The following is a 23162-nucleotide window of genomic DNA, read 5'->3' on the forward strand; positions in this document are numbered from 1 at the left end:
GCTACTTGGGAAGCTGAAGCAAGAGACTTGCTTAAGCTCCAGAGTTTGAGGTTGCTGTGAGCTGTGATGCTACAGCACTCTACTAGGGTGACATAGGGAGGCTCTGTCTCAAAAAAAAAAAAAAAAAATTTCATTCCTGGAGACCCTAGCTTGTCCCCAGTGTTGTGTTGTAGAGGAGACATCTCCATGCTTAGTCACAGGGCTCAGAAACTGCTGAGGAAGGAGCCCATTGACCTGAAATTCCCCCTGGCCTTGCCTCTCACTTATTTGACCAGCTTGATCAAGTCAACCTTCTCTGTAGAGTGAGTGTAGCAATGTGTGTTCCACAAAGTGCAGCTCTCATACCATCTGGTGTCACTTAGCTCCTGGCTGGGTCTCTGTGGACAAATTAACTACCCTGGTCCTTAGTCGTCAGCTCTCCAGGTCCCTCCACCTGCCTGGGTTTGCTAAGTCTGCAGAGGCCCACAGCACATGGCCACTGGACTGTCTGCTGCTGCTTCTTCCTTTTTTTTTTTTTTTTTTTTAGAGACAGACTCTCACTTCGTTGCCCTCAGTAGAGTGCTGTAGCGTCACAGCTCACAGCAACCTCCAGCACTTGGGCTTAGGTGGTTCTCTTGCCTCAGCCTTCTGAGTAGCTGGGACTACAGGCGCCCGCCACAATGCCCAGCTATTTTTTGTTGCAGTTTGGCGGGGGCCAGGTTCAAACCTGCCACCCTCGGTATATGGGACTGGCTCCCTACTCACTGAACCACAGGTGCCACCCCATTTTTTTTTTTTTTTTTTTTGAGACAGAGACTCACTATGTCGCCCTTGGTAGAGTGCCGTGGCATCACAGCTGACAAGCAACCTCAAACTCTTGGGTTGAAGTGATTCTCTTGCCTCAGCCTCCCAAGCAGCTGGGACTATAGGTGCCCACCACAACGCTGAACTATTTTTTGTTGCAGCTGTCATTGTTGTCTAGCTGGTCCAGGTCAGGTTCGAACCCAATACCCTTGGTGTATGTGGCTGGCACTGTAACTACTGTGCTACGGGTGCCAAGCCTGTCTGCTGCTTCTTCACTCCTGCAGTGCTGTTCTGAGACTATGATTCTGTTGTGGCCATAGAGATTCTGGAAAAATGGTCCTCCCACCAACTTTCCCACCTTTCCTAGGAAATCTCACCTAACTCCTCTGATGGCTGATCCTTCTCCCAGCTCCCATGGAGACTCTTGTCTCTGCCAGTCCCCAGGACTGGGCTCTGCTGGGAGGACCACTCTGGGGACAGGAGGGGGGCCCCTGGGGGCAGGTGCTGGATGCCCTCCAGCCTGGGTGGGCTCTGGGCAAGGTGACCTACTTGTGGAACCATGTGCTTTTCATGTACTCCACGTTGTAGTACTTGACCTTGCTGAAGATCCGGATCCCTTCCTCAGTACCCTGGATTTTCAGTGGGGTGGCAGAGAGGGCTGGGGAGACAGAGGAAAAGGATGAGGTTTCCCTGAGGCAGTATGTTTTGGAAGTGCTGTGGGGGCAAAGCTGGGTTGCAAAGAAGCCGGGGACCCTCTCCAGTCTTTGAGGTTGGAAACTAAACCCATCCTGGTAGCCCAGGCTGGTGGGAGACCCTTTGGAGGCTTGTCGGCATCAGGGCTGGGCTGGGCACAGGGGAGGCTTGCTTACCCCCAATCCTGCCCAGCTCGGTGAAGACTGTGTCCAGCGCTGGAGAGAGACAGAGAGGATGGTCAGCGAGCACAGGGCTGCCTGAGGGACATCTAGCATGTGGACACTCTCAGGAAAGGCTAGTGGAGCTCATGAGCTACTCCGGGAGCACAGGGGGTGGGGGCCCTTTAGAATGGCTGCCATGGCTCAGGCACTCAGCAATAGTAGAGTCTGGGGGAGTGCCGGGGGTAGAGGACAGATAGGGCTACCTGACAGTTCTCTCCTAGGCTGAACCAACCAGCCTGAGTCTAGGGTATTCAGGAAGGTGAACTCAGGCCTTGGGTCTCCAAGCCTGGGCTCACTGTGGCATATTGCAGTGGGCACAGGCATCAAGGGCCACATAGAGCAAGCCCCTGCACTAGCTAACTGTGAAACCTTGGGCAAGTCACTTGACTTCTCTGTGCTTCTGTTTCCCCAAGTGACATGGGGATCCCGTAAATCTCACCCTGCAGCTTATGTCACATCTCTGTCCCCACAGCCCTCCTAGCCGACCTCTCACCCCACAGCTCCTACCTTCCCCTGTGAGGTCCAGTATGGTGTCGTCTTCCCCTCGCTCGTCAGAAACCACCGCTCTGTAAATTCCTTTGTCTTTTTTGGAAAACTGGAAAGCAGGATGAGAGACGGCAGTGTCAGAGTGGGTTCTAGGAGGAGTGGTGGACAGCCAGTTAGGTGGCCTGGGCTCCAGGCTTGCCCCCAACTCTCAGGTGGGGCCCTTCCTCTCCCTGGGCCTTGGTTTACTGCTCTTTCCAGCACCCTTAGATTCCTAGTCCAGGGCTTGTCTGGGCCTGGGGAGGGGGCAGGGTAGAGGAGCTGAGGGCAGAAACAAGCACGCTCCCCCCACTTGGATTCACTGACAGCTGCTCTGAGCACAACACGGCCAGCCCTCCCACGGAGCTTGTCTGAACCTGGCACACCCTTCACTCGCCAGGAGGCCCTGGATGGGGGGATACCCCCGCCTGCTGCACTTCCCCAGAAGGAAGTATGTTTTCTTTTGCTCAGAACAGGAGGGTCCTTCTTTTCTGACACACATTTGTCAGTCCCAAATTAAACCTGAAGTAACACTCGACAAAGCGAGAACTTGGGCTGTGCTTTTAAGGCACGGTCCAGAGATCAGAAGTGACCACTCATGACCAGGCCCCTCGGAGGTCCTTCCCCCTTGGACGATCTCCATATAGTGGGTTTGGGGCAGGATCCAAGGCAGAGGCAGCTCTTAACTTGGGGATTGGAAACTGGGGCAGGTGATCACAGCAGCTTTTGACCCCACTTGCCAGGCTTGTGTCTTCACAGTGAAACCCTCCAAGCCTCCATATACTTATCTGTAAAATAGTGGCACAACCCTGGCCCTGCCTCCATGCAACAGCTGCTGTGGGGATCAAGGGAGGTGACCCTTTGGAAGCCAGAAAATTGGCACCGTGGTGTGGATTATTATAATAAAACTTCATAGCTATTGAGCATCTACTTATCAACACGCCCTATTGGTGGAGCTTGCATGGTGGTGACAAAGGCCAACTTGGCATCATCCTGGCCAGGATTTGGGAGGAAATCCTGAGATCGTCATTTCCTTCCTCATCCAGCAAACAAATGTATGTTTGCTGCAGTTTTCCCTGACACCCAGTGAAGCCACAGAAACCAGCAGCCGGGTAGAATAATATTGACGGTTGAAGAGCAAACCTTGTGTATCTTTCTTAACCATTCCTCCAAAGGTCATGGGGAGGACTTGGGTAGGACAATGAGCTCCAGCCCCGATTGACACGAGACATCCTTCTTGTACTAACCCTAGACTGTTGGGGAGGAAGGCAATGTGCGGACAGCGTCCCTTCCCACCCACTCATACTACAGATGAAAGCCGAGGTGGGAGAGGGACAGTGCCTAGCCCGGGCCTGCCCCGTCACTGGCAGGGCCAGTACTGGAGACCAAGCAAAAGGAAAAATCAATAATACCAATTCTGTTTCTATCGAAAGGTTTGGTATTTTTTATGGCCTTTTTTTGGCATTGATTTTGTTATTTTTTTTAAAGTTGCATAAATATTACTCATCTTGATTACTGAGTTTTTAGGTGCCTCTTACATTTTGTACCTGGCGTGAATGTCTAACATACCCTGCTCTAGTCCAGGCCCTGCTCCCAACTCCCAGCTTGCAGCTGGCCGAGAGGGTGAGCCCTGAAGCTAGAGCCGCACTTACCTCTTCGAAGCAGAGAAGTCCTTCTCCACTCTGCGGGTCATACTGACCCTCTGGCACCTCCATCCTCTGGAAGAACCACTGAAAGCGAGTCTCCTTCTTGGTATTGGTCACCTGAGGAAGGTGGGCAATGAAGAGACTCTATTAGGCTTTCTTTTTTTTTAAGGACAAACATACACAAATCCCCACTTCCAGTCCTCTTGGCCAACTCCTTCCTTACACCATGTGTCTCCTCTGCTGGCTTCCGGACCCTGAATTTTTGCTAATAGTATTTCCACTGCCTCTTGATCCCTGCCCTATTCAATTCTCCTTGTAAATGCCCCCCTGCTTCTTAAATGACTCAGTTAAATGTCATCACCTCCAGGAAGCCTTCCTCCAAGCACCCCAGCGTGCTCCCCCAGCATGGTGAATCAATTTCTTGCATGTATCTGGATCGAACATGAGGCAGGCTGTTTTCCAATGATCCTGTCTTGTGTCTGTATACCTGATGCCTCAAGGAGTGTCTGGTGAATAGTAGCTGCTTTTTGTGACCTAAGGAATGTGCTTCTGGGGGAGCAACTATCCCACTTTGTCCTTCTCCAGTTATCTAAAGAGGCTGCAGGGCCTGAGCAGGACCTCCGGCTTTGGAGTCAGACAGGGGTGGTTAAAACCTGGGTGGTCAGCTGGGCACAGTAGCTCACACCTGTAGTCTTACCCTTATGGGAGGCCGAGGTACTTGGAGCCTGAGCAAAAGTGAGACCTCATCTTTACTAAAAATAGAAAAATTAGCCGGGTGTTGTGGCAGGCATCGGTTGTCCCAGCTACTCGGGAGGCTGAGGCAAGAGGAAAACTTGAGCCAAAGAGATTGAGGTTGCTGCGAGCTATGATGATATCACTGAACTCTACACAGGGCGACAGAAACTCTATCTCAGAAAAACAAAACAAAACAAAACCCCTCAAAAACTGGGGCTGTCCTTCCTACTGTGTGGTCTTGAGCTATTTCTCCCACTTATTTGCTCACCCCCAAAGTGGGGATCGTAATGCCTATCTCACCTAGGAGTGTGGCGCAGAAGAAATAAAATAACACACAGTATCTGTCAAGGCTAATAACAAACACAGAGACACCCCCTCAACGTATAGACCCCCACAGGGTCCCAGACACCTCAGTCTCTCCAAGACCCTTTTGGAGCCCCAGGGATCTAGCTTGAGGCTGATCCAACTGACACTGGTCCTGCTCCCTGGCCCTGTGAGGGTGGGCTTGTTTTTCAAGTTAAACACAGCCTCCTTGGGTGGGTAGGGACAGACTCTGGGCTTGAGGATAAGCCACAGGCCCCACCCCACTGGGCCTGGGGCAGGGGAGGAGGCAAGATGGGGACTTGCCTTGCAGGTCAGCTGCACTTGGCAGTCCTCAGTGACCTTCCACTGCAAAGGCTCCTGGAAATAGGGACCTGCAGATACATGCAAAGCAAACAACACACCGTGAGGATGCTGGGCATGGCCAGGGCGCCCCCTGGAGGCCAAACAAGGGAAGCTAGCCAGGCAGCAGACAACTAATGGACCCTGTCCCCTCAGAAAATGCCCCTGCCAGATGGGGACTAGGTGAGGCAAGGGAGGGCCTTTGGGTGGAAAAATTTAAGGAGACTGTTGCTCTCAGGGTTGGGCAAATGCTGTTTTGTTCTGGCCTGGGGACAGAACTGAACCAAACTGCAGCGGACCTCCCTGTGGTCCCAGGAGAGAAGGGGGTCCCATTAACACCCCCAGTCCAGCAGTTCTCCAGTAGTGGCCAATGGCCAAGGCATTTGGTTGAGCTTCACCTCTTACCCTGTTTCTTTCTTTTTTTTTTGCAGTTTTTGGCTGGGGCCAGGCTTGAGCCCACCACCCCCGGTATATGGGGCTAGAGCCCTGATCCTTGAGCCACAGGAGGCGCCCCACCTCTTACCCTGTTTTCTCTTCCAGTCTCTTCTCTTAGCATCTGCCTTCCTCAGAAGTTGGTCAAAATCTGTGAACACAGAGGGAGAAACTGGCATGAGCAGGGAGAAGTGAATGTCCAGAGAGGGAACATTGCAAGGGACAGAGGCCGAGTCAAGTGCAAGGGGAGGCGCGGGCGAGGGAGCACTGGGTGGGCGGGGGGGCACAAGGGCTGACCGTCATCCACCAGAGTCAAGGTGATCTGGTTTTTAGCTTTTCCATCTTGGAGCTGAGCTGTATATGATCCTTTGTCTGCCTCTGAAAAGTTCTCCATGATCACTTCCACCAGGCCTTTCTCTCGGTCAAAATTGATTTTGCGGTTCTGAGAACAACACCGCAGAGTCATTTTTGCACTTTCCCTATTCTGGGAATTTTGGTTTGAGGTGCATATTGGAGTGTAGTTGAACTTGTGGGTGGTGTGTGTAGAGTTCACAGACAGGTGAAGGGAGCAGCTCAAGGCCATAAAACCCACAGGGGGTGGACAGGAGTCTCTCATCAGAGGCAGCACCCTTTCTCTATAACACCTGGTTATTTACTCCAACTGGGCTATTTAGGCTGCCTCACATATTTTCTTTCATTCTTTTGTGTCATAGGACCCTTGATGTATATAACACATATATTCTGATGGTTGCTTTGCCATCTGGTGAGGAAGTTCACAGATGATGTGAGCTTGAATCATGAGTCTCCCTTGAGACTGAAATTGCCACGTTTGCAGGTAAAAGAACCATTGAATCTGTAATCCTCGCACTCTGGGAGATTGAGGAGGGTGAATTGCCTGAGATCACAGGTTCAAGACCAGCCTGAGCAAGAGCAAGACACTGTCTCTAAAAAAATAGCCAGGCATTGTGGTGGGTGCCTATATTCCCAGCTACTTGGGAGGCTGAGGCAAGAGGATCATTTGTGCCCAAGAGTTTGAGGTTGCTGTGAGCTATGATGCTTACAGCAGGGTGACAAAGTGAGACTCTGCGTAGAAAGAAAGAAAGAAAAGAACCACTGAATATCAGTAAATCACATGGTTCAATTTAATACAACCTGCCTACATATATGATTAAAAAATATAATACTGTAATTGTAATATAAAGAAGAAATAAAAGTCATTATAATAAAATACCATGTATTATGTTGCACTGATGATACTGCTCTAATTAATAATGAAATGGTTTGAATTTAAGAGAAGAAGCAAAAAGTTCAGAAGCTTTTCTGTACACGAACAGGAGAATGAATAAATGAGCATAGGTAAAGTGGCTGACAGAATAAAAATTCTCCATTCCCTGAACATTAAGATTGCCAAAAAATATTTGTATTTAAACCCCCACACAGGGTCAGGGTCTAGGCTTGGGTAATTATAAGCAGGAATGTAGGGGGTTTTTTTATCTTAAGAATTTCTGGTGGGGGGCAGCGCCTGTGGCTCAGTGAATAGGACACTGGCCCCGTATACCAAGGGTGGCAGGTTCGAACCTGGCCCCAGCCAAATTGCAACAAAAGAAAAGAAAAAAAAAAAAAAAAGAATGTCTGGTGGTGTAATCAGAAGTTGTGGGGATGTGGGGAAGTCTTTGTTCGTGGGAGTGAACCTTGCATGGGCCAGCATCTAGTGTCCCTGCCACCTCCCCAACTATGTTCCAAAGCCAGGTGCCCCACACCCCCATCACTGGACAGCCAGAGAGCACAGCCTTTTCTGACATGCCCCCTGGGGGAGGTGCCTGTAGAGCATCACTGCCTGGTGAGGCTGCGCCCCAGGCAGGGGAGCATCGCTTAGGGCAGTGGTTCTCAACCTGTGGGTCACGACCCACAGGAACTGTATTAAATGGCTGTGGTATTAGGAAGGTTGAGAACCACTGGCTTAGGGTTTGTGAGCGCCCAATTACCGGGGAGCTGAAGATCTCCTTCTGGTTGAAGATTAGATGCAGCTCAGCTGCTGGAGATAACTTTTCGACTTCCAGCCAAAGCCGCACCTCTCCTCGCTCAAGGATGTCAACGTTCCAGCCGGAGATGAGTTTGATCACTGGGAAGCACAAGATGGGAAGGGGGTGGGTGCCCCCTGTCCATTCCCCTCTCCTCACCAGCCCCTCCTTGAGCAGGCTCTCGACATTTGACACACAAGACGCTTGGAGAGCCTGCAGAATTGTGTCTGGTGTGTGGGTCTGAGGAGGGCTGTCTGCATGCTCATTCTAAATTTCATTAGTCTCAGGGAAGCGTCTCCTCTTCTAAGAGCTCTGAGGCTGTGGTGCGCAGCCTGGCTGGGCACGGATCCCCGAGGGCTTTCAAATACACTGGAGGGGATTCTGGGGCATGGCCTGGGCATCGGGATTTTGAAAGCTCTCAGGGTAATTCTAATACGTATCCAAGTTTGTGACTCTCTGCTCCAGGCAGTGAGGTTTATATGATCCAAAATCCAATGGCCAGGGAGCCAGTAGGAATTATTCTAAAAAGAAGAAACCATCCACACCTCCCTCCCAGGCAGCTCCTCTGCTGTCCGGCTGCTTATCGGGCCTGCAAGCCCCATGACTCCCCCATCCTCTGCCTCCTGGGTTATCTTCTGGCTCTCGGCCTAACCTGGTTCTGCTTAGACCACTCTGGTGGCCCCCATGGGAGCTGCACAAAGCTGGCGGCTGGGACTGCTTACCTGGGTTTCTGATCTCCTGACTCAACTTCTTCAGCTTCTCTAGCTCTGCAACAGGGAGAAGCAAGGAGGAAACCAGAGAGAGTGAATTGTCCAGACCAGGGGTTTCCACAGGAGCCATCCTAGGGTCCCATGCAGAGTGAAAGTCCCAAGAGAGACCCCCCCAACTCGGGGTCACTTAGCTCCATAAGGGTCGATGATGTGCACTGGGGGCCTTTGCCTTGGGGTGCCAAGGGAGGTGCTGGGGCTGCTGCTGGCTACCCTAAGATTGTGTCTTCTCCCTGTCCTTCAAGGCCTGGGTTAAGTCTCACCCCATAGAAGTACCTACTACGCATCACACCCAGTATTATCTCCTAAGTACTCGTAGGATGCCGTGAGCAGAGCGTCACTGTCCACTTCCAGGACACTCCAAGCCCACTGATGCCAGAGCCCCACTGCTCACCCACTGAGATATGCAGTTGTAGCGTCTGAGGGTCTGTACCACACTCTGAGCACTTCAGTCCAGAAGTTTCTGGGCTGTTTTACAGAATGCTGTCTCATTTGCTGACTACATTTTTTTGTTGTTGTTTGAGACAGAGTCTCAAGCTGTCACCCTGGGTAGAGTGCCGTGGCATCACAGTTCACAGCAACCTCAAACTCTTGGGCTTAAGTGAGTCTCTTGCCTCAGCCTCCCAAGTGGCTTTGACTACAGGCACCCGCCACAACACTCAGCTATTTTTTTTTTTTTTTTTTGAGACAGAGCCTTAAGCTGTTGCCTTGGTAGAGTGCTGTGGCATCACAGCTCACAACAACCTCGAACTTCTGGGCTCAAGCTATTCTCCTGCTTCCACCTCCCAAGTAGCTGGGACTACAGGCGCCCGCCACAACACCCGGCTATTTTTTGTTTGCAGCCGTCATTGTTGTTTGGCGGGCCGGGCTGGATTTAAACTTGCCAACTCAGGTGTATGTGGCTGGTGCCTTTGCCCCTTGAGCCACAGGCGCCAAGCCTATTTTTTTCTTTTTTTGGTTGCAGTTGTCATTGTTGTTTAGCAGGCCCGGGGCCAGGTTCGAACCTGCCACCTTTGATGTATGTGGCCAGTGCTGACTACTTCTTTGTGTTAGGTTTCTCTCTCCCACTAAGGTGAGCTCTGAACCTACATGAGCGTCTGACACACAGTAGGTGCTGAATAAATATATATTGTGTAGGTGAATTGGCAGGAGCAGAGCCCATGACTCATTTTCCTTTGGAAGTCCCAGAGTCCTTAGCATGGTGAGTACAGACTCATGGTAAGCTTGTGGTCAAAAATAAAAATGACTCCATCACTTTGCATTACAACATTCTTTAAATTGGGGCAGCCAGAGATTATAATCCCCCTTTATAGGTGAGGACACTGAGGTCTGTTTGTCTAGGCTCAAACAGCCAGCAAATTATGCAACTGGAATTGGAACCTTGGGCTTCTGCTTCTTTTTTTTTTTTGAGACAGAGCCTCAGGCTGTCGCCCTGGGTAGAGTGCTGTGGCATCACAACTCACAGCAACCTCCAACTCCTGGGCTCAAGCAATTCTCCTGCCTCTGCCTCCCAAGTAGCTGGGACTACAGGCACCCGCTACAATGCCCAGCTATTTTTTGGTTGCGGCCGTCATTGTTGTTTGGCGGGCCCAGGCTGGATTCGAACCCGCCAGCTCTGGAATATGTGTCTGGCGCCTTAGCTGCTTTAGCCACAGGTGCTGAGCCTGGGCTTCTGCTTAACACGACCAAAGGGTCTCCTGTGTAAAGGACTCAGAAGACATAGGCCAGTTGCTATGGAGATAGCAGAGAGTGTGTCTCATTAGTCACGAGCATGGGTTTTGGTTTAGTTTAATTTATCAACACAGATGGTCCTTTGGATGTGGTGTAACTCTCTGCTTAGCCACAGTCCCCACTGCTCCCTAGTGTCAGCTTCGTTTCTCAGACCAGCTGCTGCTTGTAATTTGTCATCACATCTGCATGCACTATTGCCATTCCTAGGCTATAGAAGGAAGCAAAATAATTCTTGCCTCTTTGCCATTACCAAAAGTAGGAAAGTGAAAGAAAGACGAGAAGGCTGTGAATTCCACCAGGCAGGATTTTTGCCTGTCAAGTTCACTGATGTAATCTCAGGGCATAGGAGAGTACCCGGCATGTGGTAGGTGCTCGATAGATATTTATTGATTGACTAACTTGTCACTTTTCTCATTTTTGTTGCCCTTGCTGGCCTCTTTGGGTGTTGCATTTGGGACTCTTTGTCTGGGACTGTTCCTCTAGGGAGGTGGCAGGGCCTGGGGGCATGGGCATTACCTTCCTCAGTCAGCGTGTGGCTTGCTGAGATGTCTTCATCAGCATCAGTCACCACCACTGAGTAGGTGCCCAAGTCCTCAAGGCCAGGTTCCTTCAGGATGACCTTGGACCTGGCAGAGAAAGGAGAATAGAGGCTCTGTGAGGAGCTCCTTGGCCTTGTGTGTTGGAGGCCTGAGGACTGGAGGATCTCGCCACCTTCAGTGGCCCTGTACCCCCTCCTAAAGCCCAGCTTCCCACAATGAAGGCTCCAAAGTCAAGAGCAGAGGAAGCCGAGTCCTGAGAACTTGCAAGAGCAAGACTCTGGCATCCAGGTTAGAAACCAGGTCCTGAGTGTCTCTTCAGAGGTGCTGCAGCAGCAGAAGAATCCCACGAAGAATGGCACCGTTTAGACCCTTAATTCACACTCTCCACCCTTGTCGGTGAGAGGGCAGTCAGCATCCTCCGTGGAAGACCAGGCAGTGCCTTTCATCAGTCACCTGAGTCCCCTCTCTGCTCTCACTCATGGGTTCTGCCAACTTCTCTGACAGTATGTGGTACCTGTTTCTACTCCTCTCCCCTCACTTACTTGTTATCTTTATCCTCAATCTTGACCCTCTGGGGGTCTGGTGGACCCTTGTAGTCTTTGGACCACTGAAACTCTGAGGAGTCAGGAGCTTCCGGGGCTTCGAAAGCCAAGTAGATAAAGCCCTCTTCGTCCACACCGACCTCAATCTCCCGGGCTTCTGAGGGCAAGATCCAACACAGGACACGGGACATTTATACATAGTAAACCAGGCCATGCCCTCCCCAGCTTAAAGCTTCCGGCACCTGACCATCACACTTGAATAAGATAATAAACTTGACTTCTTGCCATGGCTGCCAAGGCCCTACATGCTCTGGCTCCTTTTCAGGTCAAATGTCACCTCCTCTGAGAGGCCCCGCCTGACTGCCTGAACCAACTAACTCTGCCCTGCCCCACACCATGTTGTATTTCCTTTATAACCTGTGTCACTGTCTTAACTCACCTTCCTGATTCGTTTCTTGTCCCTCTGCTCCCCACCTCACTCCACAAACCAGAGAGATGACCTTGCCTTCTCATTCACTCCTGTATCCCCAGTGCAATGTGGGTTTAAAATATTAGTTGAATAAATGTATAATTAAAAGAATGGAAAGAATGGGTGGCGCCTGTGGTTCAAAGGAGTAGGGCGCCGGCCCCATATACCGGAGGTGGTGGTTCAAACCCAGCCCCGGCCAAAAAAAAAAAGAATGGAAAGAGAATGAACTTTATAGTTAAGAGAGCTGAGCGATGCTATCATATACTAGTTGTGTGACCTGAGCATGGGCTATAATAAAATCAGTTCTAGGGTGGCACCCGTAGCTCAGTAAGGAGGGCACCGGCCACATACACTGAGGCTGGCAGGTTCAATCCCCGCCCGGGCCAGCTAAAACAATGACAACTGCAACAAAAAAAATGGCTGGACATTGTGGTGGGTGCTTGTAGTCCCAGCTACTTGGGAGGCTGAGGCAAGAGAATCACTTAAGCTCAAGAGTTGGAGGTTGCTATCAGCTATGATGCCACAGCACTCTACCCAGGGTGACAGCTTGGGACTGTCTCAAAAAAAAAAACTCCAAAAAAATAAGTTCTAAAGGGGGCACAATGACCATTTCCTTAGGACCAGGGAGGTGTGAGGACCTGGCGTGGCATCACACTTCTCTCACCTCCCCTTGAGCTCCACCCGTGCTCCATGGCACAGCTCAGCAGCAGCGCCCACACCCCTGGCCACACTCACCTGGCTTGTCCTGCAGGAGCACAGGATCGGTGGGCAGAGACGGCTGCCCCAGACCTGCTGAGTTCATGGCCTGCACCTGGAACACGTAACTCTTTCCTGGCTGCAAGTCAGAAACCTGGGGGCATGGAGGGGAGGCAGCGATGAGGACAGAGGGACTTACTCTTCCCTGAAGCCTGGCCTTGGGGTGCAGGGATCCACTCATTTGTGGACCCCTGATGAGGGCATAGGCTGACTGGGGGGAGGGGCAGGGAATGAGCACATCCCTCTCTTGAGTTCCAGGTCCCAGTTCCAAGGTTTTCACCAGCCTCTCCACCTGGGTAACCTCCCAGGCATGTGGCACCTGGAACTCCGCCCCTGAATCTGAACACTTCATCCGCCTCCCAACAAGAACACCCGCTCCCTTCCTGTATCCGTGTCTTTCCATGTGACACAGCTACCCATCTAATACCCCGGAGAGGTCCAGGGGCATCTGGGACATCCTTTTATTGAGGCCTCCTCCTCAACCAGCAGTTCTCTCTCTCTCTCTTTTATTGAGATAGTCTCCCTTTGTCACCCTCAGTAGAGTGTTGTGGTGTCATAGCTCACAGCAACCTCAAACTCCTGGGCTCAAGTGATTTTCTTGCGTCAGCCTCTCGAGTAGCTGGGACTACAGGCACCCACCACAACACCTCGGCAGTTTTTAGAGACAAGGGTCTCACTCTTGCTCAGGCCAGTCTTGAACTCTTGAGCTCAGGCAATCCACCCACCTTGGCTTCCCACAGTGCTAGAATTACAGGCATGAGCTACAGCGCCATGCCCCCATTTCATTTTCTTAGCATTTCTTGAATGTGGCCACTCCCTTCCAGGGCCCAGCCATGGCCTTGACTGACTGACATTTCCTTTTTTTTTTGCAGTTTTTGGCCAGGGCTGGGTTTGAACCTGCTACCTCCGGCATATAGGGCCGACACCCTACCTCTTTGAGCTACAGGCGCCACCCATGACTGACATTTCTGTCTCCTCTCCTGAACCAGTCTGGCTGCTTCCTAAATGGCATCTCTGCCCTGGGTGCTTCTGTGGGATCAAGTTTCCAAGTTTAGTACCCAATGCTCCCCTGACCTGGCCTGAGCCTGCTGTCCTCCTCTCACTCTGGCATCAGCCCCTCAGGGTCCCCATGCTCCTCACATTATTTGTCCCTGCCTTTGACCTTAGACCTCCCCTCCTGGTCTAGCTGACTTCAACGTGCCCTTTGCTGCTCAGCTCAGGCAGGTGCAAGGTTCCAGGGACTATCTCTGACCTTTCTTTTTGAGCTCCCAGAATTCCTAAAACCCTGCCCCCTCAATTGTAGCATTTATCACACGATATTGTAATTACCTGGTACCCAACAACTGGGACTTATTTAGCTTTTCATATCTAGGACCTAGTCCAGACCTGGCATGAGTAGATGTCAAGAAGTGTTTAGTGAGGCTGGGTGCAGTGGCATGTACCTGTAATCCCAGCATTCTGGGAGGCCGAGGCAGGTGGATTGCCTAAGCTCACGAGTTAGAGACCAGCCAGAGCAAGAGTGAGACCCTGTCTCTAAAAATAGCCAGGTGTTGTGGTGGGTGTTGTAGTCTTGTAGTCTGAGGCAAGAGGATCACTTGAACCCAGGAATTTGAGGTTGCTGTGAGCTATGACAATACAGCACTCAATAGAGGGCGACAAAGTGAGACTCTGTCTCAAAAAAAAGAAGTGTTTAGCGAATGCTTGAGTGAGTGAATGGTGGCCAGGCATCCTTATGTAACAGCTGGCTACAAGTCACCGAGTCTGTCCTGCCCTGGCTGGGTGTCAACTTATGTGCAGAGATAGACCATCTACGCAAGTGAGAGCTTTGCAGAATCTCAGAGGATTCCAGGGGTCCAGACACATCCTCCTTCATTCTGCCTTAAATGTCCTTGATTTCACTTTTACAAAATTAAAGTATTTTTTTTCTGATTATAAAAGTAACACAGGCTTGTTGGAAAAAATATAAAGCAATAGAGAAGATGTAAAATGAAGAATTAAACTCCTTCGCCAGTCCTATGCCCAGAGATGACCAAAATGAACAATTTGGAAAAATCCTTTTAGACTTTTAAATGCACAGAAATGTGGTATGTGTCATATTCTATTTTTTATTTTTATTTATTTATTTATTTTGAGACAGAGCCTCAAGCTGTCGCCTTAGGTAGAGTGCCGTAGCATCATAGCTCACAGCAACCTCCAACTCCTGGGCTTAAGCTATTCTCCTGCCTCCGCCTCCCAAGTAGCTGGGACTACAGGTGTCCATCGCAACACCTGGCTATTCTTTAGTTGCAGCCGTCATTGTTGTTTGGCGGGCCTGGGCTGGATTCAAACTCGCCAGCTCAGGTGTATGTGGCTGGTGCCTTAGCCGCTTGAGCCACAGGCACCGAGCCATATTCTATTTTTTAGTATCTCATTTTTTTTTTTCTTTTGGTGACACAGAGTCTCAAGCTGTCACCCCAGGTAGAGAGCGCTATGGCGTCATAGCTCACAGCAACCTCCAACTCGGGCTCCAATGATCCTTTTGTCTCCGTTTTTCTAGTTTTACTAGAGTCGAGGTCTCGCTTCTCTCTCTTGCTCAGGCTGGTCTTGAACCTGTGAGCTCAAACAATCCACCTGCCTTGGGCTCACAGAGTATCTCATTCTATCCGGCCAGTATCTCATTCTATCCATATAATTTTGAGCCTGCGTTCTTCCCTCCTGGTACTCACTAAGGGAATTCAAATGAGTGATCTCCAAAACTGTACACCGCCTCTGCCTGCTGGGGAAAGACACCTCAGGAAAACAGGCTGGAGGAAATCATCCTTCTCTCTGTACAGGTGCAGAAAATGAAACCTAATCCACATCTCAGGACCATCCTTAATCCTTACAGATGTCCCTTCAATCAAAGAGGCCCGTGGGACAGCTCTGCGTGTGGAGCTATGGGTAGCCTGAGGCCGTGGTCTTCAGTGACCTGGAAGGCTGTAGTCCTGATTGTCTAAGTTAGTAATTTGTGTCCCCTAACAATGCCTCAAGAGACATCTTTGTTTTAGGACTGGCAAAATACTTGAGTGGTCTTTGTTATGTTACCCGTGTTCTTTTCTCTGCACCATCACTACGGGAGGATAAAACCAGTGGTTCTGCTAGATGTCTTAATGTAATGTGACAGATGTAATTATGGTATCCTGCTTTGTTTTTCTTAGCCACGTGTGATGCATACATTTTTATGCTACTATATACATGTAGTTCCACCTCATATTTATTTATTTATAGAAATAGGGTCTTGCCCTGTCACCCAGGCTGAAGTAGCTGTGACTACTCCATTCTCGGATCATTTTTCCATGTTTTGCAGAGTCAGGGCCTCACTATGTTGCTCAGGTAGGTCTTGAACTCTTGGCCTCCTGTGAGCCTCCTGCCTTGGACTCTCAAAGTTCTGGGATTACAGGAGTAAGCTACTGCTCTTATTCTTTAGATAATACTAGGTGCCATGGAAGTCTGCTTTAAGGATACACAGTGATTACTTTAAGCAACCGCCCTACTGATGGACACTTAAGTTGTTTTCGACTTTTGCCGATATAACCGATGCTACAGTGAGTGTCACTGCCCTGCGATCTTTCCACATTTTCCTGATTATTTCTCTATAATTCAATTCTAGAAGGACAATTCCTGGTTTACAGGAATGCACATGTAAATGCTCATATACCTGGATGATTACCAAGTGAGTTTTTAGGGAGGCGTCTGCCTAGTGTGGAGCAGGATAAGGCCACTAGCCAGCCTGACCTACTACCAACTCGCTGTGTGACCTTAGGTAAGTCACTCTCCCTCTCTGGTCCTCTGTCTCCATTTAGTGAGGATAGCAATCTCTGAGGGTCGTTCCAATTCTGACAGTCTATAGTTCTGTTATGTTCTGTGGCAGGGAAAGCTCAGGGCCAGCCAGAGGACAAAGGGGCAGGAACTTACCCTTAGGTGGGTGCCAGAGATGGGGTCTGAAGTGACTGGCTTCCACTGCTTAGAGCCTTCCTCATGGAAGCTGATATGGTAACCTGTGACCGGCCCAGCCCCCGTGTAGAGCGGGGGCTCCCACTGTAGCATCAGGGAGGTGGCCCGCACCTCGGTTGCCCGCACGTCATATGGGGGACCTGTGGGAGATGAGAGAGAGGCAGCGATGCAGGAGTTGGCACCCAGGCAACCAGCCAGCCAGCCAGCTGGCCATTCAGACAGAGGGACAGTGAGGCAAGTGGTCCGTCAGCAAGCATGTTGGTCAAGCCTGGAAGTGCCTGCTCTGGGTGTAGCAGGTACGTGAAAAAGCTTGGCTCTGGGCCTGATTAGGGTTAATGCTTCAAAATGTGCTCAGCATCCCCTCTTCCCAGGAGCTTCCCCAACTTTCCCTGGCCCTATCCCGGACAGCATTAATCCTTCTAAAGTCTTCACCATTTCAGTGTTTAGTGGCGGTGTGTAGGGCGTGACCTCCACAGTCAGACTGCCAGACTGTTGTAGCTCCACCCTTTCTAGCTATCAGCACTCTGGACAAGTTACTCAACCTCAGTGTTCCTGTCTCCTCATCTGTAAAATGGGGATAATGGCAGATCTTATAGTACTGCTGGGAACATCAGTTAGATAATGTGTCAAAAGTGTCTGGTGTATATTAAGTACCTAAATATTAGCTGATTAGAATCGTTATCTGAAGCTTCATGCATTGTCATTATCAATCATACTCAGGTAAAGGTTCTGTGTAGAAAACACAACTGAGCTGGACAGAGTGATGGGAGGTTGTGGCTGTTCCTTCCTAGGCAGGAGGGGACAGGCTTATTGGTGAGCAGCTTACAGGGTTCTGGCAGGAGCGTGGAGGGCGGTCAGTCTTTCCTATTTGGCCAGGACTAAGGGGCTCCTAAGGAAATGGGGAACAGCCCAGGCAAAACAGCACCAATCTGTCAGTCTGTACCCAGAAGCAGAGATCAGAGATTGTGTCGAGTCGGGGAACAGTTTGTATGATGGCCCAAGTCAGGGGTCTAAGGCAGGGTTAGGACTCAGTCTGTGTCAGGAATTGCAGGGTTTGTTTGTGGAAGGCCCTGGGGCCTGGGACGTCAGAGCAGGCCTCCATGCACCAATGGCGCAGCAGTATATATATAACCCTAGACATTGGTTAGGTCTAGGGAGGGAGGATGGGCTGGCACTGGACTCCTGGCTCAGGCCTCTCACCTGGTTGGGGCATCGTCCACTCCTTGCACTCAAACAGGCTGCTGGGTGCTGACAGCTCGCCAACCCCTGCCCAGTTTACTGCTCGGGCACGGAACTCATAGAAGTGGCCTTCTCGAAGGTCACTGACCTTGAAAAGCAGAAACATGAACCATGAGGTGGAGCTGGGGGGGCAGAAAGGTGGGGTAGTGGTGGGGAGCAAACCCAGCAGGAGGTCCAAGGGGCCTTTGACAGGGCTGTCCACAGTGGGACCTCCCTGGAGGGAGAGTGGGGTGACCGAGGCAGGGAACCCCAGGCTCCTTCCGGCTCAGCCTCAGTGCTGTACGTCTCCAGGCCCAGCCTTGCCTTGCAGACCCGGGTGGGGACCGGCTGCTGGTTGACCGCGTGCCAGTCCAGCTCCTCAGAGTCGTGCTGGTCCAGGAAGTAGCCCAAGATTTTGCCACCTCCACGACGCCTGGGGGGTTTCCACCCGATGACCATTTCATTCTTCCCGCAGTTCAGGAGAGCAAAGTCATATGGGGCGGATGGGGTAGCTGTGGGGAGACAGGGAGGTGAGGACGGCTGCCCTCTGGCGTGGCTGAATTGGGCAGTGGGGACTGAGAAAGCCAAGCAGCCTTCCTTAGTGGGTACCCATCCTGCTCCAGGGGTTGCTCCCTGGGCCAGCAGCATCTGTCCCCCTGTTGGGCACCTGGGCCTCAGGTTTCTGGGCCCAGGGGCCTTCCCACCCTTCAGAGCTGATCAGGCCTCATCCCATGGCCTTAAGCTACTGTTTCTTCTTCCGAAAGGAAAGGGTGCTTAGCACCAGCTCCGGTTCCCTTCCCAGGGCTTTTGTCCCAATTAGACCCTGGGATTAGACGCTGTAGGACATGGTCATGAGTTCCCTGCTCCCTGCTCTCTTACCCAGGACTCTTACTCACTTACCCAGGGCCTGTTTCACCCTGATGGGTTCTGTGGCGGCTGAGCTCTCACCTACCCCGGCCTCGCTGACCGACCTGACACAAAACTCATACTCTTTCCCCGTCTTCAGCCCAGGAACCGTGAACCTGGGAAAGAAATGTGCAGCCTTCAGGGATGGCCGAACAGCCCAGAGACGTTCCTGAACCTTCTAGGACAACCTTGTGGGATAAGTGGCCACCAGCATGGTAGGATTTGAGGGTTCTTGGCCAGTTCGTACCTAAAAATATTGCCCCTGGTCCCACAGTGATGCCTGAAATGGCACCAACAGGGATGTAGTCCTTACAGTCTTAAGGGATGTTTGCTCTTCTGGGCCCACTGTAAAAATGCAAATATGCTGGGAAAGGCACCAAGTTAACCCCACAGTGGACATGGTACATCTTCAGGACTTTGGGGCTTGTCCTTAAAAAAGAACAAGAGGTGGCCTTTCTTGTGACAATAGGGGCCCATCACTATGTATGGAAAGAGTATCTTGCTTTGTAAACCTTCTCACTCTGTAAGCTTGGATCTTGCTCATACTCTGTAAACTTCTCTTTCTCAATAAACTTCATTTCATGCTTTGAAAACAAGTGGCTAGCGGCGCCTGTGGCTCAGTCGGTAAGGCGCCGGCCCCATATACCGAGGGTGGCGGGTTCAAACCTGGCCCCGGCCAAACTGCAACCAAAAAATAGCCGGGCGTTGTGGCGGGCGCCTGTAGTCCCAGCTACTCGGGAGGCTGAGGCAAGAGAATCGCTTAAGCCCAGGAGTTGGAGGTTGCTGTGAGCTATGTGAGGCCACGGCACTCTACTGAGGGCCATAAAGTGAGACTCTGTCTCTACAAAAAAAAAAAAAAAGAAAGAAAACAAGTGGCTGTGATTCAAAAACACAAAGTCAGGCCAGGTGCAGTGGCTCATGCCTGTAATCACTGCACTCTGAGAGGCCAAGGCAGGTGGCTTGCTTGAGCTCAGGAGTTCGAGATCAGCCAGAGCAAACACAACATCCCATCTCTAAAAATAGCCTGGTGTTGTGGCGGGTACCTGTAGATCCCGCTACTTGGGAGGAGGCTGAGGCAGAAGGATCTCTTGAGCCCAGGAGTTTGAGGTTGCTGTGAGCTATGATGAAGCATCAGCACTCTACTGTGAGGGCGACAGAGTGAGACCCTGTCTCAAAAAAAACAAAAAACAAAAACCCACAAAGTCCTTTAAAAGACCCCAACGAACATTGTCATCCAGAGGAATACCATGTACAAGGACACTCTGGCTTAGAGAAAAATGTCCCTCTCATCCTGCCTGTTCTGCTAAAACCCAAATTGTAGACCTCTTTCTCCCTTTTCACTGATTAGCATTTTCCTGTAGCAAAATCTTGGCATGATTTACATCCTTGGGAGCTCCTGACAACCTTGAACCATGACCATAGCAACACACTCTAAAACTCACTGTGCACGTTATCAACCGGGTATTTGTCACAGCGCCCTCTAGGGAAGGTACTGTTACTTATCTCTCCTCTGGAGATGAGCCCTGAGTGCTGGAATATGGGAGGGGAAGGGCTCCCATAGGAGGCCAGACCTGTTTTCAAGAGCCCACCGCTGAGCAGGGCACAGCCTAAGCCAGAGCCAGGTCTCCTGAGCTCCAGTGCAGCACCTGCCCCCACATTCATTCATTCAACATTTTTTTAGCCTTTCCTATTCACCAGACTCTGTTGGGCCTGGCACTTCAGTGACCTCCACAGCCCAGCTGAACTGAATTTCCTTCAACTGTCACCCCAGGCTCTGACCCCTGGGCAGCACATGTAACAGGTGACATGTACACATATGACATGTTCCTTGGCTGTGTGACTCTGTCCATGCCAGCTGTCCCTCAACACTGCCCTCCCCCTAAGGGAAGCACACTCAAATGCAAGTAGGGGGAGAGGTCTTACTCTGGGCATAGCCTTGACTCTGACCTAATTTATCAAGAACCTGGTTATCCTGAGAACTTCATCTGTTATTAGTAACAAATTATGAGTGACCCCTTGTAGCTGACCCTGAGGCACTCAAGACCAGTGGACATAGGGCCTCTCTATTTTTCTGGGGGTAAGTTGACCATGGAGGTCATGGCCCAGGGTAAGGGGAGCCCAGCCAGGTGTGCTCAGGGTATGGTCAGTTATCTGATAGAAAGGGAGAGGTCATGAACTTAGAAGCCCTGAGACTCACTGTACCTGCCAAGACATGGCTCTTTGAGGGTCGTGGATGGGAGTGAGCTTCAGAGTGGACTGGGAGTGGGAATGTCAGGAGGCCAAGAGTGTGGGTCCACCACCCTCAGCCCCCATATTACAGAAGAGGGACCAAGGCTTGGAGAGGGTGGGTCTCCTGTGTAGGGTGCCAGAACAATGAGTGGAGGGTGTGGGGACTTAACCCAAGTCCTAACAGTTCAAAGCCCCCAGCTAGAGAGATAAGTCTACTCTGTCCTGCAGGTAGTGCGTCCTCAGAAAAGGTGTGTTGGAAGAGACCATCTGGGTTCAAGTCCCAGTTTTTCCACTTACTGACTAGGAGAGCTCTGGCAAGTTACTTAACCTCTCTGGGCTTTGGTCTCTTCATCTGTAAAATGGTAATGAAAAGCATAGTCCTAAATGGATAGAATTTCAGTTAGAACCAGATGACTTGACACATGAAAGACGTTGAGACCCCAGGGCACGTCCTGTGACATGTTTGGCTTCATTCCTATCAGGGCACCTCCTTCAAGGCTGCCCCGGTACAGGAAGGGGTGGGCAGACTCACTTGTTGTCCTGGATGGGTTTGTTGTTAACTGTTTGCCACTCAGATGATCCTGCCTCCCGGGAGTAGATATAATAACCCAGGAGCTCTGGGCCGCCTTTCACAGGATCCCAGATCAGGGAGACAGAGGTCTGTGTGTCTCGGAGAGCTTGAACTTGAGCTGGAGGGGGGAGGGTAGCTGAAAAACAGAATCGTGTGTGAAGTGAGGATGCTGAGTTACATGGCTCTGACAGGCTGAGGGGAGGAGCCCTGGCAGTCATCAGGGTGCATGAATTCAGGATATGCCCGGGCTGTGGGCAGCTCTTTCCCAGGCCCAGAGTATGCCCTGGACTCTTGTGTCCTAAAAGTCCTCTCTTGTGAGAGGTAAGCAGTGACCAGTGCTGTCAGAACAATGGGCTGGCAGGTGAGGACAGCAAGGTTTGCATCTTGGAAGTGATTTGCCCAGGCCCTCATTGTGCTGCAGGTGGGCCCCATTGTGCTGCAGGGAGCAAGTGGGGGTCGGCTCAGAACTGCATAGGCAGGACCCCAGCGGCAGGCCAGGGACCTTTAGAACTGAGGGGCCACCTGCTCACACTTGGTTCCTGTGCTGGACCCTGCTGGACTCCATAACCTGTGAATTATTTTATTTTTATTTTTATTTTTTTTTGGCCGGGGCTAGGTTTGAACTCACCACCTCCGGCATATGGGACTGGCGCCCTACTTCTTGAGCCACAGGCGCCGCCCATAACCTGTGAATTATTGATCTGGAAAAAACATCCATCTCTCCTTGAGCATCTTGTCCAGAGAAATGTGATTTCTGATGTCTTAAAATTTTCCAGGCCTGAGATCTTGTTACATTTCAGTATTGTGAAAGGTCAAAGGAGTCAGGGATGAGGAATGGGCAGGGTTCCATCCCTGCAGCCTTGGGTCCCAAGGCCCTGAGGCTGGCATCCAGGCGTGCCTGCCACCCATCCCCTGCACCCCATGGGCACCTGGCTTGCCCTTCAGGGCGATAGGCTCGCTGGGCTCCGAGGGATCGCTCAGACCATACTGGTTCATTGCCCGCACTCTGAAGACATACGACTTCCCTTTCTCCAGATCCATAAGGGCGAATCTCGGAGATTTCACAGGGCTTTCTGAGTGGATGGCCTCCCAGATGCCACTTCCTATGACTGACTGAAGAGAAAGAAGAACTAGGGTTGGACACCTAGGTGCCCTCATGAGCTTCTGTCCCCAGCCCAGCTGCCCTTGAGGACCTGATGCCTGCTGGGACCTCACACTCCGTGTGTCTCCGACTCGCTCCACCATGTGCCGCACCTGTGCTGCCCCCGTTGCATTGGTGGCTCCCAACTTCCCCCGGAGCTATCCTGGCTTCTTCACTCTCTCTCACAACCCCCAAATGTGCTCCATCAACACACCCAGTTGGCTGTCCCTTCAAAGTGTACCCAGAACCCAGCCATAACATGCCCCACCTCATGCTCCCCTGCCAGCATCTCTTGCCTGAATTATCTCAACAGCCTTTGACTGGCCTCGCTGTTTTTGCCCGTATCCCCTTTAGTCTTTTCTCAAATGGCCGTTGGAGGGATCCTCTTATGGCACAGGGCAGGTCAGGTCCCCTATACTCAAGCCCCTCGGAGCACGAGCTTCCCTGCCACCTGAGCCCAGTCCTGTCTGGCCACTTTCCACTCCCGCTGTGTCTCTGTGCCTCTCTGCTGCCCTGGTGGCCCCAGTGCCACCTCTGGGCCTTTGCCCTTGCTGATCCCTCAGCCTGGAATGTTCTTTTCCCCAGAAATCTCTTGGGTGGCTCCT

At 51.3% G+C, this 23162-nt stretch overlaps 1 protein-coding gene across 1 annotated transcript in view; it reads right to left on the reverse strand.

Moving 5' to 3' along the window:
- MYOM3 (myomesin 3) overlaps positions 1–23162 on the reverse strand; it is a 55711-nt gene that overhangs the window by 8125 nt on the left and 24424 nt on the right. The window contains exons 15-32 of the mRNA XM_053575143.1: positions 22346–22529; positions 21378–21552; positions 18611–18732; positions 18035–18222; positions 17693–17819; positions 16454–16632; positions 12500–12614; positions 11296–11452; positions 10731–10840; positions 8439–8483; positions 7681–7817; positions 5993–6137; positions 5787–5846; positions 5228–5295; positions 3872–3982; positions 2205–2292; positions 1653–1691; positions 1333–1441 (exon numbers count right to left, since the gene is read on the reverse strand). Of these exons, the coding sequence (XP_053431118.1) occupies positions 1333–1441; positions 1653–1691; positions 2205–2292; positions 3872–3982; positions 5228–5295; positions 5787–5846; positions 5993–6137; positions 7681–7817; positions 8439–8483; positions 10731–10840; positions 11296–11452; positions 12500–12614; positions 16454–16632; positions 17693–17819; positions 18035–18222; positions 18611–18732; positions 21378–21552; positions 22346–22529 (2159 nt within the window). The remainder of the gene's footprint in view (positions 1–1332; positions 1442–1652; positions 1692–2204; positions 2293–3871; positions 3983–5227; positions 5296–5786; positions 5847–5992; positions 6138–7680; positions 7818–8438; positions 8484–10730; positions 10841–11295; positions 11453–12499; positions 12615–16453; positions 16633–17692; positions 17820–18034; positions 18223–18610; positions 18733–21377; positions 21553–22345; positions 22530–23162) is intronic.

Source organism: Nycticebus coucang, chromosome 22, assembly GCF_027406575.1.
Source record: "Nycticebus coucang isolate mNycCou1 chromosome 22, mNycCou1.pri, whole genome shotgun sequence".
NCBI lineage: Eukaryota > Metazoa > Chordata > Mammalia > Primates > Lorisidae > Nycticebus > Nycticebus coucang.